Source organism: Neofelis nebulosa, chromosome 5 (genome assembly GCF_028018385.1).
Source record: "Neofelis nebulosa isolate mNeoNeb1 chromosome 5, mNeoNeb1.pri, whole genome shotgun sequence".
NCBI lineage: Eukaryota > Metazoa > Chordata > Mammalia > Carnivora > Felidae > Neofelis > Neofelis nebulosa.
In genome coordinates, this window is record NC_080786.1 from 38,571,839 (window position 1) to 38,590,333 (window position 18,495).

General features: G+C 39.2%; 1 protein-coding gene across 11 annotated transcripts in view; it reads right to left on the reverse strand.

The window, feature by feature from the left end:
- Positions 1 to 18,495, reverse strand: part of SLC9A9 (solute carrier family 9 member A9) — a 703,484-nt gene that overhangs the window by 89,274 nt on the left and 595,715 nt on the right. For 10 of the 11 annotated variants that reach the window (XM_058730134.1, XM_058730131.1, XM_058730132.1 and 7 more), the window contains one exon: positions 14,404 to 14,483. In XM_058730134.1, the coding sequence (XP_058586117.1) occupies positions 14,404 to 14,483 (80 nt within the window). Of the gene's footprint in view, positions 1 to 14,295; positions 14,484 to 18,495 lie in introns of all 11 variants that reach the window. The other variant, XM_058730137.1, reaches the window with a different exon arrangement.

The following is an 18,495-nucleotide window of genomic DNA, read 5'->3' on the forward strand; positions in this document are numbered from 1 at the left end:
TGATGTATCACACTGATTGATTTGTAAATATTGAACTACCATTACATCCCTAGAATAAATCCCTCTTGATCATGGCAAATGATTCTTTTAATATATTGTTGGATTTGATTGCTAATATTTAGTGAGGATTTTTGCATCTATATTCATCAAGGATATTGTCCTGTAGTTTTCTTTTTTTTGTAATGTCTTTTTCTGTTTCTGGTATCAGGGTATTGCTCACCTCATAGAATGAATTTGAGAAGTTTTCCTTCTTCTTGTATTTATTGGAATAGTTTGAGAAGAATAGGTATTAATTCTTCTTTAAATAATTGGTAAAATTCACCTGTGAAGCCGTCTGGTCCTGGACTTTTGTTTGTTGGGAGTTTTTTGATTACTGATTCAATTTTGTTACTAATAACTGTTTTGTTCAAATTTTTCTACGTCTTCATGGTTGAGTTTGCTTCTAGGAATTTAAAGGATAGAGATTCTTAATGGGCTAATTAATGGAGGCATGGGGTACATTGATTACACAGTGCGTCATCTTCAAGGGATTTGTGGGTGCCAGAGAGTTGGGGAGGAAGATTTCTTAATAAGACATATCTGCAGACTGAGAGGAGACTTATGTGCTCATCATAATCTTGAATATCATAGGAAGTTAGCTAGAATTTAAAAATAATAAAAATGTAATAAAATTGTTTATATCTGCATAGTGGGTCTGAGGGCCTTCAGGCCTATAAACCTGTCATTGAATTTAGTATCATTTCAACTTTATGAAGCACTTGATGTTTGCAAAGTGCTTGTACAATTACCAATTATCATAATGTTCATATTCTAAACATTTTAGTTCAGAGAAGGCCTGAAGACTTCAATCTAATAATTAAAAAAAAAAAATGGAAAAATAATTGGTCAAGCTAAAACCTAGGCTTCTGAGCTTGTGCTGCTGAAGCTGTTTCATTGTGGGGCACCTGCTTCTGAACTGGGGTCCCCTCTTCCTTTTGGCACCTGGAGTCTTCAGTGCATGCAGCTAGCCTGGGGCAGCCACTCCTCCTGACAGACACTGGCACGCTGCTTTTGGGAGCTCCAAGCATGGTCTGTGTCCACGTGAAGCAGGGGATGGAAAGGCAAAGCACTTGGCACCTGCAATCCCAGCACTAGGCACCAGTGCAGGATGTGGGGAGAGGGGTGCTTGCTTTCTGGGAAAGAGCAGTGAGGAAAGGGAGAAGCAGTTACCCTCTTTCCTGTTCCTTGTATTAACCACATAATAAATGATTAGAGGTAGACTTGCTTAGGAGCCTGTACATACATACAAGCTGGAAATAAGCTCTGGCCATGTTTACAGTGAACAGGTCAGTGAAACCCAACACACTGGTGGATTTCAAGAAATTCCAAGGAAATGGTTTCAAGAAATATAAAAAGTAATCGCTTGAGGATGTGTCTGTTTCCTTTGGAAAAAGGTTAGCTCTCCCCTGCTGCTTCTCCTACATTTTTTTTTTTTTTTAAATTTTTTTTTTTTTTCAACGTTTTTTTTTATTTATTTTTGGGACAGAGAGAGACAGAGCATGAACGGGGGAGGGGCAGAGAGAGAGGGAGACACAGAATTGGAGGGGCAGAGAGAGGGAGACACAGAATTGGAAACAGGCTCCAGGCTCTGAGCCATCAGCCCAGAGCCTGATGCGGGGCTCGAACTCACGGACCGCGAGATCGCGACCTGGCTGAAGTCGGACGCTTAACCGACTGCGCCACCCAGGCGCCCCAGCTTCTCCTACATTTAAAAGCCCATAGCATTGGCTACCACTGGCAAGTAGCTGTCCCAAAAAACTTCTGTCAGAAATTCTCCCATTTCTGACCATGGATTGGTAACTGAAATATGAGAAGCTGAGATGAAAGACTGGGTTGGCTTTTTAAATTAGGAAACATTTAGAGACAAAAAAACCAGACTCTTAAATACATAGAACAAACTAACAAACTGGTGGTTGCTAGAGGGGAGGTGGGTGGGAGGATAGGTGAAATAGATAAATGGGATCAAGAGTACACTTATCTTGATGAGCACTGAGTAATATATCAAATTGTTGAATCATTATATAATACACCTGAAACTAATATAACACTGTATGTTAGTTAAACTTCAATAAGAAAGAGAAATAAATAAAAAAAAATGGCACATTTTATGTAATGTGTATTTCGCCACAATAAAAAAATTGCTGAAAGAACTTGATAGAAAATGCAAGATGCTTCCAGGAACCTCTTTAAGGTTCAGCATTCACATATCTTATTACCATTGCAGCGTGGAGTTAATTCTTACAATCCCCGGGGGAAAGTACTGAGATGACCAACTGTCCCATTGTGCCTAGGACGGAGGGGCTTCTCAGGAAGCAGGACTTTCAGTGCCAAAACAGGAAACCAGAAAAAAAGTTGGTCACCTTAACAGTAGCCAGCAAAGGCACATCTTCAAGAAAGACAAGATGGCAAGATTGCTACTGGTGGAGGACAAGGTGAGGTAGTGCGTAGCGAGGCAGTCTTCAGATGGCAAAGCAGGCCCAATCAAGACTTCTTGCACTTACCACAATGGAAATGTTTTTTGTTTTTTTGTTTTTTGCTTTGCACTTTTATCTAAAACTGGATTGCCTTGGCTTCTTTAATTTACCTTTTTGATGACCAGTGGACAATTTGAATAAGGAAACCGTGCGGACCTGGCCTACATAGGGCTGGAGGTGCTGACAAAGAATACGCTGATGGACATAATGCAGAATGCAGAGACTGTCTGTTCTGTAAGCATTCAAGTTAAACCCCTTGGGTCTTCTGGAGAATAAACAAACAACTGAAATGGCTTCCTCTGATGAGCCACTTGGCTGCTCAAGGGCAGAATCCCCTGATCGACTTTTTTGCTGGCTGCCAGCTACTCAGCATTGTACCCCAAGTATGAAAATCAAAATTTGTGTTCCCAAGTGACTTTTCTTTTGCCTGCTCTACTTCTCTCTCTCATATTTAAATCCTGTTTGATTTTTTTTTTGCCTTTGTTAGAGGAAATCAGTCTATTATTTCCCCTTACATACAAATCAATAGCTTGTTAATAATTTAAAAAGTAAACCAGAAAATATTTTGGTAGACTCTAACAATTACACCACTGGATCATTTTCGTTAGTGAAACTTAAAAACCAATCTCTTACTGAAATAATGTTTATCTTTAAATACATTTGTATTTTGAAACACATCCTCAGTGTTCCAAAGCATCTTTCAAAGAAGAATGAAAACATTCCTGTCCTCATTTTTACCCACATAGGAAACTGGTGGGTGTTTTCATTAGCAACTATCCAGAATCATTTTAATTTTTCTGCTCTCCCCATTGCACCACTTTCCAGATGGCCACGAGTTCTCTTCATTATAACAGATTGGACTGTGTGACTCCGTGCTTAAGGTGCTGCATTGGTTTCCTGCACTCATTAGGATAAAATCCATTTTCTTGACCATCACACAGGTGGTTCTGCCCCATCTGTCCACACGGTAACTCTCCAGTTTTGCTTCCCATTGATCCAGTCACACTGAAACTCTCACCATTTTCCAAACACCTCACACCCTGTTTGTGTCTTTGCCTGAGCTGCTTCCATTGCCAGGAAGTGCCTCACACCCTCAGCCCAGCTCCTTACAGTCTTACTTTTTTCCCCCACCCAGTTCGAAAGTTACTCTGTGTGGCTTCCCTGATTCTCCACAGCTGGTAAGTTGGCTATACCAGCCGCTGGCTTCCACAACACTTTGCTCATAACTTTAATATAGTTCTTACTCATTGCTGCTGTCTCCACCTCATTAGGATGCTGGTATCTTGAGGGCAACCAGTATTTCTTACTATCTCACCATTTCTTATTTCGTGATCTCAAAAGAAGCTCGAAGACATACTTACATTTTTTCTTAGAGAAGAAGCATTAAAACTAAATTCAGTTAAGACAATGGAAGAATATTTAAACAAAATACTTATTTTTTTTTTCAGGAGGAATAAATATTAAAACCAAATCTAATTCTGGAAGCATTAAATGTGTAGGTACCCTATCAATGACTGTCACACAGATGAATCAGATTTGTGACAGAAAGGAAACTTCAAGGCCCTTCAGCCTATGATACATTGCTCTACCCTTAGCTACCTGATTTGTTAAACAAAAATATAAAATTAATACTAATAAGAGAGAATTCTGATAACACAAAGTGTAGGGTATAAGAGTGTCATCCTCTACTTCAAAGGCTGAAAGCACTGTTCTCTGGAGACTACCTCCTTTCTCGTCTTTCTTCCAATTCTGTGCCTTGCAGGCAGATCCATTCAGGCTCCTTTCGGCTACGCATGCCACACCTACACGAGTTCTCCACAGCATTCCCTTTGCCCAGTATGCTCTTCCTCCCTTCCCATTGTTTCATTTCATGTTAGGAAATCCCAATTCCCCACAGACTCTTTGCCACATGATTAAAAGAACAGTATTTGTTTCTCCAACAATCTCTTCATCCTCTAACCACCAGGACACTGATCTCTTTGCCCACTTTTATTTATGAGTTGATTTGATGTACGTCGAGAATCTGTCATCATCATCTACCTGGGGAAGTGAACTTTAATTAGGCAGGGCCATGTCTGCCCACATGCGTTGTGTTGTGTCTATCACAACTTCACACGCAGACAAGGGCTGAATAGTGTGGTCCCCAGAACAGACCCGGTCTCTGTCTCCCTGTCAGGTGAGAATATGTGAGGCTGGTGGCAATGGCTCATGCTAATAATGTGTTTCTGGTAGCTCATGAATGTGTTGGCAGCCTGTAAATGCGTTGGCTCCTACAGTTGAGAAGGAGTGAGCAAGTAACAGTTGAAGAAAATTTAAGCAAAATACTCTTTCCCATAGGGAAGAAATATTAAACCTAAATTCAAATCTGGCAACATTAAGGTAATACATATACTTTTGTCAGTCTCAACATTTTTCCTTCTTCTTTTTTTTCCAAATAAAATGATTCAATGCTGACCCAGAAATCTTCAAATATAACATCTTATAGCTAATGATAAAACACCACCTGAAAGGTGCAATTGAAAGATTTTCTTTATCATGAGAAGGTACAAGAGGAATAATTATCATCAAAGGCTTGTATTGCTTTCATTGTGGAACAGCAAAATTGCTGCCCTTCTCTGTCAAGTCAAAATTGTTATCTATGGTGTAATTTCCAGAAAAATAACTATGGGACGATGGACTATAACTTAGAAAAATCATAAATGAAGCAATTGCATGTGCAGAACAGAGGACACAAGGAAACTGCCTAACACCACTATATCCATTGACTCAAGATCAAATAAGAAGAATTTTATATGATTTATAGTGTAAGTGGAAGCTTTCATTTATGTGGCAACTAAAGACTTTCCTATGGTAGTAAAATATGGCTGTTGCAACTGAAACTTGCAAGCATACAAAATAATGGATACTTTGGTCACTCAGAGATAATAAACGATGGTGAATATGAAGCAATTACATGATGTCTCCATTTAAGGGATGTAGCCATCAACAGGTAGTCATGATAATATAATGAAGCTAACATTATTAAGTACTTATCTAAGTGCTTTGTGTTAACTCATTTAATTCCCAAAACAATCCTTGGAGGTGGGAACTTCCAGTATTTCCATTTTGCAATTTAGAGACTGGGCATGGAGATGGTGCCCAGTCTTTGCCAAATTGACACAGCTAGTAAGCAGACAGGTTACAATAGCAAATCAATATATCCTGATCTGTGAGCCAGACTTTCCTCAATTTGATAAAAACCAAGAGTGGAATGTCTAAGTGTATCTTTCTTTATACCACAGTCATGTTCCTGCAAAGACATCTGTAAATCAGAAATTTAAAAACAGAGCCAGAGTAGAATGTAAACTTTGTGAGAATTTGTCAGTGGCTGTGTTCCCAGTGCCAGGATAGTGCCTGAGTCATGGTAGGCTCTTGGTAAACATGTAACAAGTAAGTGAATAAACAGCGAAATGAGGAGAATCTAATAGGATACTTTGCAATGAGAAAGTGTTCAATAGATTTGTTTTTAATGGGATTTAAAGGAATTTACTTTATGAATTCATTCGAGAAGAGGAGTCACTTTCTGATTTTTTATATGCATAAATCCAGATTTTCATATCATTTGCTTAAAGATGAAATGGGAAAGCATTTTCATTTAATAGAATATTCTTAAAATTTTTACAGAAGGCAAAAAAAAAAAAATCAAGGATGTCAAAATTCTTGTAGAGTCCTAAGATTATTGTAGAAAGCTCAGTTATCATCTCAGGACCTATAACTTTTCACATTCACGGTGGGAGATCCAACATTTTCAGCCAACAATTCACAAAGTCATACTTGTAGTCACTTCTCAGGCCTCCAGAAGAGTTTTTAGTCCAACTATGGAATACTGCAACGTATTTAGGCTATAGAATCTTGAGAAACCTGCACCCACTTAACTGTCTTAATCATGTTTTGGCTCTGAGAGGTAAATGAAAAAGTTTCCAGTAGTAAAGAAAAAAAACCAAAATCAAAACTAATAACTCACCAACTTTTCTCATAGATTTAGCCAAAATAGAGGACAGTAATGGGAATACCCATTATATGGAATAAGAAATCATGGAAGCCCTAAGTCAGGACCTGAACAAAAGACAGTCTGTGTTTCCATCCAGGTACCATTAACATTCCCCTACATTGGTTCTTACCAACAAGTTGTGGGAACACAAGGGCCCAGTAACCTAGTGGTTTTTTATTTATTTATTTTTTATCTATTTTTTAGTAAATTTTAATTTCATTTCACTTAGGTGCTATATCAAGGGCTATCTATAAGATCTTTCTACACCAGCACCTATGAGGACAAGGTTGACCAAAGTCAAGCTGAATACCCAATGAATTACCCACCTGGATAAGAGTGGTAGCTGCCCTGCTGCCTGGTGCAAGCTTAGCTCCTCCCTACATCCAGCTTCTCAGGGGCAAACAGTTACAATGTCCCGTGTACCATATGCAGAGAGGGTCTTTAGAAAGCTGATTACTTATATTTCCAATATTTCAAAATCCGCTTTCTGAAACCACTTATGGAGTCACCTGTTTCCATTTTGCAAAGTTAAGGTTATAAATAATTTTAATTTATGGCTTTTCCAGAGAGGTCTCTCCTTCCCCACTCCTCCATTAAACTCTGGAGATGCCAGGGTCTCTCTTTCCTATGCTAAGGACCACCTGCCATTTGAAAGGGTCCTCAGAACCTAGCATATTGCCTGGCACATAGTAGGCACTAAATAAAATTGAATGAAAGATATCTTCCTTATATCCTCTGCCTGCAAACTAGTGAAGCTTTTGATGAGCCACCAAAGAGGCTATCATATACAACTGCCAATTGTATGCCAGGCACACTTGCAAACAATAATGTCACACATATATTTACGCTACCAAAACTCAGTGGATGGACCACCAGAGCCAGGACCCTTGGATTCCTTAGGTGGACACAGCCTGCTCTTTGTTGATTATGAATGCTGGCTCCAAGTCCGTCAGTAACCTTGGATATGCTTTTTCTCTCCTTTGGGCTCTGTTGCCTCATTTATAAAATGGGGATCATAGAGCTAACATTCCTTGCTCCTCTGAGAATTTTTTGTGAAGTAAACTCAAGTCATTCACAAGGCCACAGTACTACCCCAATAACTAATTCATGGATGCTTCTGCTAGTCAAAATAAGTAAAACTGCAATGCAGTGATCATCATTTAAAATGGAAATTGCTGCTCACAATATTCATACCTACGATTTAAAATAAGTACGACTGTGTGGGATATAATGAATCCTGTCAGGTTTTAGGAGGGGAAGGGTTTTTTTTCTCCCTCCTTTTTTTTGTTAAGACTATAATGCAATTACATTTAAATCCATTAAATACTTGGTTCCAAGTGTCATTTTGGATGATCCTGACGTTTGCCTTTACTTTCCTGGAATGTAGCCCCAGCCTGTCACACTTCAGTAGAGGAGGGGGTCTGGTATCTGCCACTTCTCTTGCCAGACTCTTTCATGGGAAACTCAAGAGCTGCAGCTTCCACACGTCTGCCGTGGGCCTTTCATTTTGTTGGTAATACCTCAGTGCACTCTTCATTCCAAACCAGTGATGGGAAGGAAGTCTCCATCCATGTTGTTTTCTGTCATTCTGTTACTGTGTCAACTTGCCAATCCATTGTTATCTTTGCACTTTCTTACATTTATGTAAAAGGTTGGCAACCACATAATAACTCCTTATTTTCAGCTGATGTCGATATACAGGAAGTGCTAAAAATGATTTTGGCTGCCCTTTTTACTTTGGAAAAGGTCATTCTTATCCTGTGTCATTCACAATTGTAAAACTAATATATACACATGCTTAAGCACTAAAATACACATATCTCTTAAGGAGAGACATGATAAATGATAGAATGGAAAGAGACTGTAGGAAACAGACAGTTGAACAGGATCATTAGTCACCTATGAATAAGGCAACCTAAGATTCCCACTCCGGCTGTAACACTGTGGATCTGAGCAAATCATTTTACCCGATGCCTTAAAGATATGAATAAGGGGGTATTACTTTCTGTTTCTAACCTCCTTGTTATAAGAGATTGTTAGTGAGGATGATAGGTGGCTCTAAAATTTTGAGCTCTGTAATCTAATACTAAAATCCACACACAATAGGTGAGATAAGATGTATTCAAAGTTACCCAGACAGAGAGTGGGTTCTAAGCTTGATCCAGGCTTGCATGTAGCAGATGAGGTATACTAATTAAGCCTAAGGAAGGATGAACCAACGGTAGGAAGGAGGTCAGTGAGGAAACAAAGATCCATGTCTGCTGTGGTGGCTGTCCCTGCTTGGGGAGAGGGACACTGAGTCTTGGGGGTGTAGATGTTGTTTGGATACCAAATGGAAGTCTGGGTGAAAACCCAAAATTATCTATTCTGCCTTGCCCTGGTTTCAAACTCAGCAACCTACAAATAACTATTTGGGGGTGCCTGGGTGGCTCAGTTGGTTAAGTGTCTGACTTTGGCTCAGGTCATGATCTTGTGGTCCATGGGTTTGAGCCCCATGTCGGGCTCTGTGCTGACAGCTTGGAGCCTGGAGCCTGCTTTGGATTCTGTGTCTCCCTTTCTCTCTACTCCTCCCCCACTCACACTCTGTCTCTCTGTCTCTCTCTCAAAAATAAATATTAAAAAAATAATAATTATTTGGATTTTCCTGCTACATCAGTGTCTGTCTAGAATGAAGATGCCCTGAGTAAAAAATACTGCTTGCTTGCTTGCTTTATTCATTCATTCATTTATTCATTCATTCCATAAATATTTACTGAGTGTCCACTATGTGCTAGGCACTGTTCCATGCCCTGAGAACACACTAGTGAGTAAGAACAGACCCAAATACCTGTTTCAAGAAAGCACATAACCTGGTTGGAGGAGACTATTGAAACAAATGAATAAAATACATACTGTGTCAGATGGTGATAAGTGTTACGGTGAAAAATGAAACAAATAAGGGATGACAGAGTGCTCCTGTTGGGATTGCTAATTTAAATATGGAGCCAGAAAGTCTCACTGACAATTTGAATGAAAGAGTGAAGGAGGGAAGCATATGAATGTCTGAGGGAAGAGTCAGTGCAAAGGCCTGGAAGCAGGAATGTGCTCGATGCATCCTCAGGAAGGCCAGAGTGGCTGGAGCATAGTGAGCCAGGGAGCAAGAGTAAGAGGTGGGTCCAGAGGGCCACTAGAAACCAGATTGTGACTTGAACCTTCCCACAGCTGGGAAAGGACATTTCTCCCCATGAGGATACATACAGATCATGACTTAGCAATTTGGTGTCTGGCTCTTGTACCTCCTTTGAACTTGGCTAAGGTGCATCCATTTCTATGAACCTAAACCATTCTTGGAGTTTTTGGCATATTTAACGTTCTGCCCCTGAAAAGTTGAAGACCTGACCCAGAAACCGGGGGACTCCTTTATGGTGCTGTTCTTAGGGTGACCAATCAAGATTCCTAACTTTATCATCGCATGTATCTTCAACAGGTATTTGAGATGTGAGCTCTGTACTACATCATGTATTCATCACTTTAATAGTGACTTAATGAACATATTTAGATGGGGTTTTACATGTAAAGTGAGGGATCTAATGGATACAGAGTTGTCAATGAGAAAGTTCACATAAGTATATTGATGGACCTGATGGTGAGAGATCTGGGCTTGAATCATGGAACCAACACTACCTATGGAAGCTTAACAAAGTTTTTTTAAGTTCTCTGAGACTTTGTTTCTTCCACCTCCAAAAGGGTGGTTGTAAGAATGAAATAAAATGAAATGGGTGGTTAGGAGGATTAAATGAAATAATGTACACACTGGCAAATCATCTGTGGTCAGTAACATCCTTTCCTTTTTCATCTCCCCCTTCTCAAATTCTCTTTTGCACTGCGTGATTCAGAATTGCTGCCCACCTCGAATCACAAAGAAATCTTAATTACCCATCAATTTTGGCACCATAGGCTTCCAATAAGGCTCTTGAACAAAGGAGCCCAGGTTGTTTCAGTGAAGGCCAACACAATCAGCAATCCATTTGGTTTGCACCATACTCTCTAGACCCTTCCAACCTCCTACAGAGCTGTGGAGGTGGAATGGTATTATAAATGTAAGGCACCCAACACAATGTTTGGCCATTATTTGTCCTCACTCAATGTTAATTTTTATTATTTTTATTCCCCTGTAGTTTTTTGGGAAAATGTTATGGAAATGTATATGTGTATGAATTATGCTATGAAAAAGTAAAAAAAGAAAACAAAACTATGAGCAACTGGGGCTTGTTTTACTGATACCAATAGTACATTAAGAGGGTCTTTCTAGGGTCTGAATTATGGGTATAAATTGAATGTGAATTGAGTACTGTGATGCTTGGTTTTATTTACTACCCCAAAATTGGTTTTTCTACTACAGTGCTTTTCTACTACAGTGCTTTCTACTATAATAATAATAATCTATTATTCAGTGGATATGGGTCACTATCTCAGTCACCGATCAGTTGACTTTAAGGAGATAATCCTCAGTAATGTGAGTGAGCCTCATGCAGACAGTTGGATGACCATAAGAGCAAAACTGAGGCTTCCTTAAGGAACAAAGAATTCTGCCTCAAGACCGCACCATTAGCTCCCACCCGAGAGTTTCCAGACTGAGAGTCTGCCCTACAAATTTTAGACTTGCATCCCCCACATTCACATTAGCCAATTCCTTGACATAAATCTATGTATATGTGTGTGTGTGTGTGTGTGTGTGTGTATGTATGTGTATGTGTGTATGTATATGTTTGTATATATTTATATGTATGTGTATGTACATATATATCTATGCATGTGTGTGTGTGTGCGCACATGTGTGTATACTCCTATCGGTTCTGTTTCTGTCTCTCTGGAGAGTCCTGATACAGGTGCATATGAAGGCTTATTTATTCTTCTTTTCCTTTTATCAGTAATTCTTTATGATGCCTAATTTGCATGATGCAATTTTACTGAAATGAAACTCGAGCAACTCTAAACTGCATAGTCAGTTTCTTTCAGCCTGTCAACAATTTCTTTTTGGCCTAGGCCAGGCCATTTGACCCTGGGGTGGGGGATCATCCCTACACTGATGGTGGCTGGCACAGCCTACCTATGAGATTTAAAGGGCACATCACCTGTGTTCTAGGTGAAAAGCAGAAAAAACATAAATGCCAGGTGGATGATTTGTTTCTGAAATACAGATGTCTCAAGAGGTCATGAGGTGGAAACTGGTTGGTTTGCTACTCTCTGGGTATGAATTCAGAGTGTAAGTAGGATATAAAAACTTTGTTGTCTAAGTGAAAATACATTTGTGCAGTGGTGGTAGCACTGCAATTTGTAGAATGAATGCACAGGAGGACGTATTACCATGAGAAGAGATGCTACTGACAGGGTAAATCTGCTTTCAGTTTTTGCAAGTCTGTCCGCAATCATATGGAAATAAACCCCTGGTGAAAAGTGAGATAAAAACTGTGACGTCATCTGAATTTAGTGTCACCGCTCTAAGCTAAAATTTTGGGTGAGTCTCTGCTTTCATTTCTGGTCTCCAAGTTATTTTTCCCACTTTACTCCTTTTCTTCATTATAAAGCATTCCTCACAGCACTGTCAGAATTTGAACAAAAACATCTTATATCTCATTTCCGATTTGTCATTTTGTGTTATTATGATTTATAATAAGACATATATATATATATATATATATAGCCTTTAAGAATTTATATATAAGACATATATATGTCTTATATATACGAAGAATTTCATATATATAAGACAAATTCATATAAGAATTTATAATAAGACATATATATATTTGGCCTTTAAGAATTTCCTAAGTGATTACAGCAACAATGGTATCCTTTGTTATGTTAATGAGGTGGCATTTGGACCCCACGAAAGGATGGGGGCTGCTTGCCAGGAGAACCAATCTGTGATCTGAGGGCTGGATATTTCAGTTTCCCTCTCCTTCACCTCTGGGGGGCGGGGAGAGGGGCTAGAGATGGAGTTCAATCACCAATGGCCAGTGATTTGATAAGTCATGCCTATATAATGAAGCCTCCATAAACACCCAAAGGACAGGGTTCAGAGAGCTTCTGGGTTGGTGAACATGTGGGGATTTGGGGAAAGTGGTGCACTTTGAGAGGGCATGAAAGCTAGGTAACCTTTCCCACATACCTTGCCCTCTGCATCTCTTATCCTTTTATAATAAACTGGTGATACTTACTAGCTAGTAAAATGTTTCTCTAAGTTCCATGAGCCACTCCAGCAAATTAGTTGAACCCAAGGAGGAGGTCATGGGAACCTCCAATCTGTAGCCAGTGAGTCAGAGGCATGACTTGAAAATTGGGTCCAGGAACCCAAAAAGACATTTTCTTACTTTATACGTTTCATAATCAAGCAGCCTTTTGTGTATTCTTTAGTCAAATTTTTATAACTTCCTAAAAATTTGGTTATCAGATACTGTAAGCAATGGCAGGGGAAAACTGTATTTCCAGATGAGAAATCAACCTGGAACATAAACCCGCATAACTTGCTAAGAACCAGCTTGCCTGAGAGAGACCAGGAAGGCTTTACGTAGTTAATGAGATTCCAGAACCTCCAAGAGGAAGTTAATGGCCAAGATGAGTGCTTTTAAAGTGGTGGAAACCTACACTGTCCATAAAGGCTCAAGATTGATCAAGGCAAGGTATCTGTCCCGAGAGAGAAGGGCTGTGGGAAAACAAAACTGTAGGCTCAAAAAACCTCTACTTTGCACATGTCCATTTTGTAATTCTTGGAATGTTCTACTTTTGCAGAATTGCTTTTTAAAATCTCACCTGTTTTACTTTTGCTTATATCTGCAATCTTCAATTGGCTTCTCTTCATTCTTACATAATTTTTTTTCTTACATAGCCATTCCTCCAATTTGCCTTCCTTCCCTCCCTGCTGTGAATTTCCTGTATTTCTCTTGCCTCCTCTCCCATTTCCATTTTACCTCTTCTGCACCTTACTCTTTGAATTTCTTTTGGCTGTTCTTAATTCTTCCTCCTCTCCCACTGATCTGTTGTGGTTTTAATCATTGCTTAGGCGCTTTAAAATCACCCAGTGACTGACATTTTCTCCCTGAAAGGAGAAGGATTTGTGACTGTGGAAAACTAACTACAAAGACCCAACACATTCAATTTTCAGCGCAGTTCTTTCCTTTCTTCCGTGGTGCTTTTGCTTGGGATTAGAGATGGACCACTTACTGCAATTCACAATGGCAAAGCCCTTCAGGCCTCACTTCTCAGCCCTGTCAGTCACAAGGCAAGGTGTATTGGAGCCACTATGTTTACACTGATTGGTAGAATGTTAAAATTGGCCTTCATGAAGAAAAGCTTACTCAAATCTGCCTGGAAAACAAACTTTTCCATTATTTTATAATGTGGTGATCAGATTCATTCTTCCTCTCAGACCACTCGTTCTCTTTGCCCCCTGCCCCACCCCATGTTTTTGCCTCATGAAACAAGAGCACACAAATGGGTTTCTGGGAGAAGGGTGAAGGATTTTTGTTGTTACTCTGGCCAACTGACAAGAAGTAAGATCTTTGCAAAGGGAAGAAAGTAAAATTAGTTCAACAGATCAGTCCTCAGGACTATACGATTTTATCATCTGGCATTTAGGGAAATATTAGGTTGCCACGAATACACTAAATTCGTTTGACTCTGAGAGATTTCACTTCAGCTCTTTGTAACACTTAAGTATAGACTAATTCAGCTTTTCACTTTTAGATAAATTTGGTCGTGAATTCACTTTACCTTTCTGTGTTTCTTGAAGAGCAGGAACATATATCTCAACGACTAAGTGCTTGAAGTTCATGTCTGGCAGGCAGCAGGATCTGGGAGATCATCATTATCAAAGGATACTTGTGGTCAAAGCTGTACCACATTCTGAAGAGCCAAGCACTCTCTGTTTTGGTTGTGTTTTTATCCAAGTTATTTGCTTCCTGGAGAAAGACAATAGAAAAAGGTATAGGATAAATAATCAATATAAAATATTGACATATACGATCAACATTAATATAGAATATATTCATTTATTTTCACTATAAAAATACATGTCAAACAAATTTAACCACATTAAAATTTTTTTCTGGGTTGTGAGCATTTTTAAAAAATATTTTTAATTTTATTTTTTGAGAGAGCACAAGCAGGGGAGGGGCAGAGAGAGAGACACAGAATCAAAAGCAAGCTCCACGATCTGAGCTGTCAACACAGATTCTGATGCAGGGCTTGAACACAGGAACTTGAGATCATGACCTGAGCTGAAGTCAGATACTCAACCAACTGAGCCACCCAGGGGCCCCTGGGCTGTAGGCGTTTTTATCTAAATGGTGAAACAGCTGCCAAGCAAATGAGCTCACAGATCTTGCCATGTGGATGACACTCTTGTGGCATAATTCAACATTTACTTTTCCTCGTAATCCCTACTTTATTAAACATCTAAGAAATGCCACTTTTTTGACATCAATAAAAGTGATATTTCTGTCAGATTGCTGTTGTGTGATTTTTCCAGTTTACTTCTGTCAAATTTGGATGGTATTTATTTATGACTTACCAAAAGGTCAAGTCTAAAGGGATGATAACAATCTAATAATTGTTAAGCTAGTTTTCATTCATTTTCTTTTTGATCATTACCAAATGCTATGGTTAATTTTTGATATCTTTCTATTTTGATTTTAAGAGTTTTGAAGTACATATTCCTTATAGAAAGCCTGTAATAATCGAATGTGCTTGTCTATTTTTTTTTTTTTTTTCAAAATGGTCAAAGTGGGAGGGAAGAAGATAAGGAATTAAAAAGGGAAAGCATTTGGCCTTTCAGACAGCCATGGTCAACCCCACCAAGTTCTTCGACATTGCTGTCGACATTAGCATCTCCTTCTAGTTGTTTACAGACAAAGTTCCAAAGACAGTAGAAAACTTTCATGCTCTGGGGAGTAAGGAATTGGGGAGAAAGGACTTGGTTATAAATGTTCCTGCTTCTACAGGATTCTTTCAGGATTTATGTGCCAGGTGACCTGACTTCATAATCCATAGTGGCAAATCCATCTATGGGGAGAAATTTGATGATGAGAATTTCATCCTGAAGCACATGGGTCCTGGCATTTTGTCCATGGCAAATGCTGGGCCCAACACAAACAGTTCCCAGTTTTTCATCTGCACTGCCAAGACTGAGTGGTTGGATGTTCGGCATGTGGTCTTTGGCAAAGTGAAAGAAGGCATGAATATTGTGGAAGTATGGATTGCTTTGGGTTCAGGAACGGCAAGACCAGCAAGATCACCATTGCTGACTATGGACAAATAAATTTGACTTGTGTTTTATCTTAACTACCAGACTATTCCTTCTGAGGCTCAGGAGGGCCCCCCTTTACCCCCATTGCTCAAAATATCCTATAATCTTTGTGCTCTCACTGAAGTTCATGAGTTCCATTCTTTCCTTACTCTCCTCCAAGTCTAGCTCAAATGCAGAGGTAAGTTTATGATTATGAAATAAAAACTAAACAACAAAAAAGAAAAAAAGAAGAGAAAGCATTTGATGGGTGTTTATGTGAGACTAGAGGATGAAGTGTGAGAAAAAGGAAAGAAGGTAAAAAATGTGAACCTTAGAGACAGATGATAATGAATATTGCAGTGTGGTAGGAAGGAGATTCAGTGGCATTTTTACTGCTTTTGTGTATCCGATTTTGCATATTAAGAAAAGAGATTTATTTCTAGGCTTCAATCTGTTGTAACTTTCTCCATCAATAAAAGCATTTATATATCTTGACATGGACTTTATTGCTTTGTTCCATTGCTTTGTTCGGACCCACAGTTTTAATCCCCAAATTGTAACATTTGTTCACAGTCCAGTAACGATGTGAATATTCTCAAGAAATGATGATGTGTGGAAGACAATTGCAACCCACGGGCTGTTCCAAAGCCAGCCCATAGATGAACCCAAGTAGATTTGCTTTCATTTATTTTATTTACTTTTTTCCCCATTCCCAGACAGTTCCACTGATAGTGAATGATAAAGAGCTGTGTTCTGCTCTCTGAAACATGTGTAGCAGCAGATGCTATAGTTCCACCCCCACAAATAAAATGGGAACACAAGAAAGCAAAATGTGGTCCATTTCTAGTTCATATCTTTTGTCTAAAATGCTTGAAGCAGAGACTCACAATAAAATTAAAACCCAATCTGGCAGCAAACCTTGTATAAATTCTTGAATGGTGTTCCCTAGAATGCCACTGTCCTACATGGTGCTGATGGAAATTTTGTGTTAATTGTTTAGGACAAGACAGGTCTGATAGTGTTGGAAAGGTCTCTTATATACGGACTTCTCAGAGGCTTTCATTTATAAATGAGCATTGTAAAATCTTCAAGAGGGAAGTGTTTCTCAAACTTGGAACTGTAGAACCCATTCATCATTCCCAAGCCCCACGGTGAAACATCTATGACCTTTTCAGGGACATTAGGTTTAACAAATCTGTTTTCTTATAAACCTGAGTTCCATGCCTTGTTATCTAGAGTTAGACTTTATTCATCATATCCCCCTCAAAAGGAAACCAATGTCAATTTAATTTCTGTCCTTCCCCTGAGTCTTTCTATAGCCGTTTCTATCTCAACAAAGGTGTCAGATTTGCAAAATCACAGCTGCACATAGTGTTTTCTTTATTATTTTGTAACATCTGCAAACTGTTTCTGAGTCACCATTTCTCCAACAGGCACAGCTTTTGGAGTTCAGCTGGCAGAGTAAAACTACTCACCCTAAAGCAAACTAGTTAGAAAAATTGGGGGCCAACAGTAGAGAGTTGTCTATCTATCTCTCCATTTTCCTTTTCTTTAAGAACAATAAAGGACTTACAAAATCTTATCCATCAGCAGGCACAGGTAATTTTTGTTAGCTCTAACATCTACTGATGACAAGATAGTCATTGAAGAAAACTGATAGAAATTAGTGTAAGCAAATCACAGTTTGGGTTTGACTGTTCGTTTTTAAGTATAGGTGGTCTGTGTGGTGGTGAGCTCTCCCAGCCTCTAGCACCCTCTCTGCAGCAGTCCCACTGAATGACGTTTGCAACAACGACACTGAATGCTCATTAATTCCTTGGCAGCATGCTAGTCCCATTATTCAGTCATTAACTTTTTTTTTAGTCATTAGTTTTCAGCTTTCAAAACACTCTATCTATCAGGGTAGTTGTGTTTACACCTATTGTATAGGTGAGGACCTAGAGAAGCCCAGAGAAGGGAAGAGATGAGCCCAAAGTCACACAGCAAGCGCAAGCAACAGATCTGGAATTTGATTGTAGGACTGCTGGACTCCAAAGGTGATGTTCTTTTTGCCAGTATCTCACTTAGTCTTTAAGCTTTTAGGAAGTACAAACATTAAATAAGTTATTGGGCTGCAGCTTCCTAGCCTGAAAAACTAATTGAAGAAATTGGATTGGCTGGTCTCCAAGGTCCTAATCATATGGAAAATATTATATTTATATATAAATGACAACAACAATCACAGCTGATACTTCTTGAAAACTTACCATGTGCCAGACAGTATTCTAAGTGCTCTTCATAGATTAACTCTTTTAATTATTATAGCAGCTGAAGTATGTTCTATTATCATTCCTATTCTACTGATGAGGAAACTGAGGCAACTGAGGCACAGAGAGGCTTCCAAACACATTTGGGACCTCTCAACAGCCAAGATTCCTCTCATCCAGGTGAGGCCCCAAGTTATAAGTGGGGAGTAAACTAGGGCAAAAGAATATTTGAATAGGGGGGGCACCTGGGTGGCTCAGTTAAGCATCTGACTTTGGCTCAGGTCATGATTTCACAATTTGTAGGTTCGAGTCCTTCATCAGGTTCCGTGCTGACAGCTCAGAGCCTAGAGCCTGCTTCAGATTCTGTGTCTCCCTCTCTCTCTGCCCCTTCCGGCTTGCACTCTGTCCCTCTGTCTCTCAAAAATAAATAAACATCAAAAA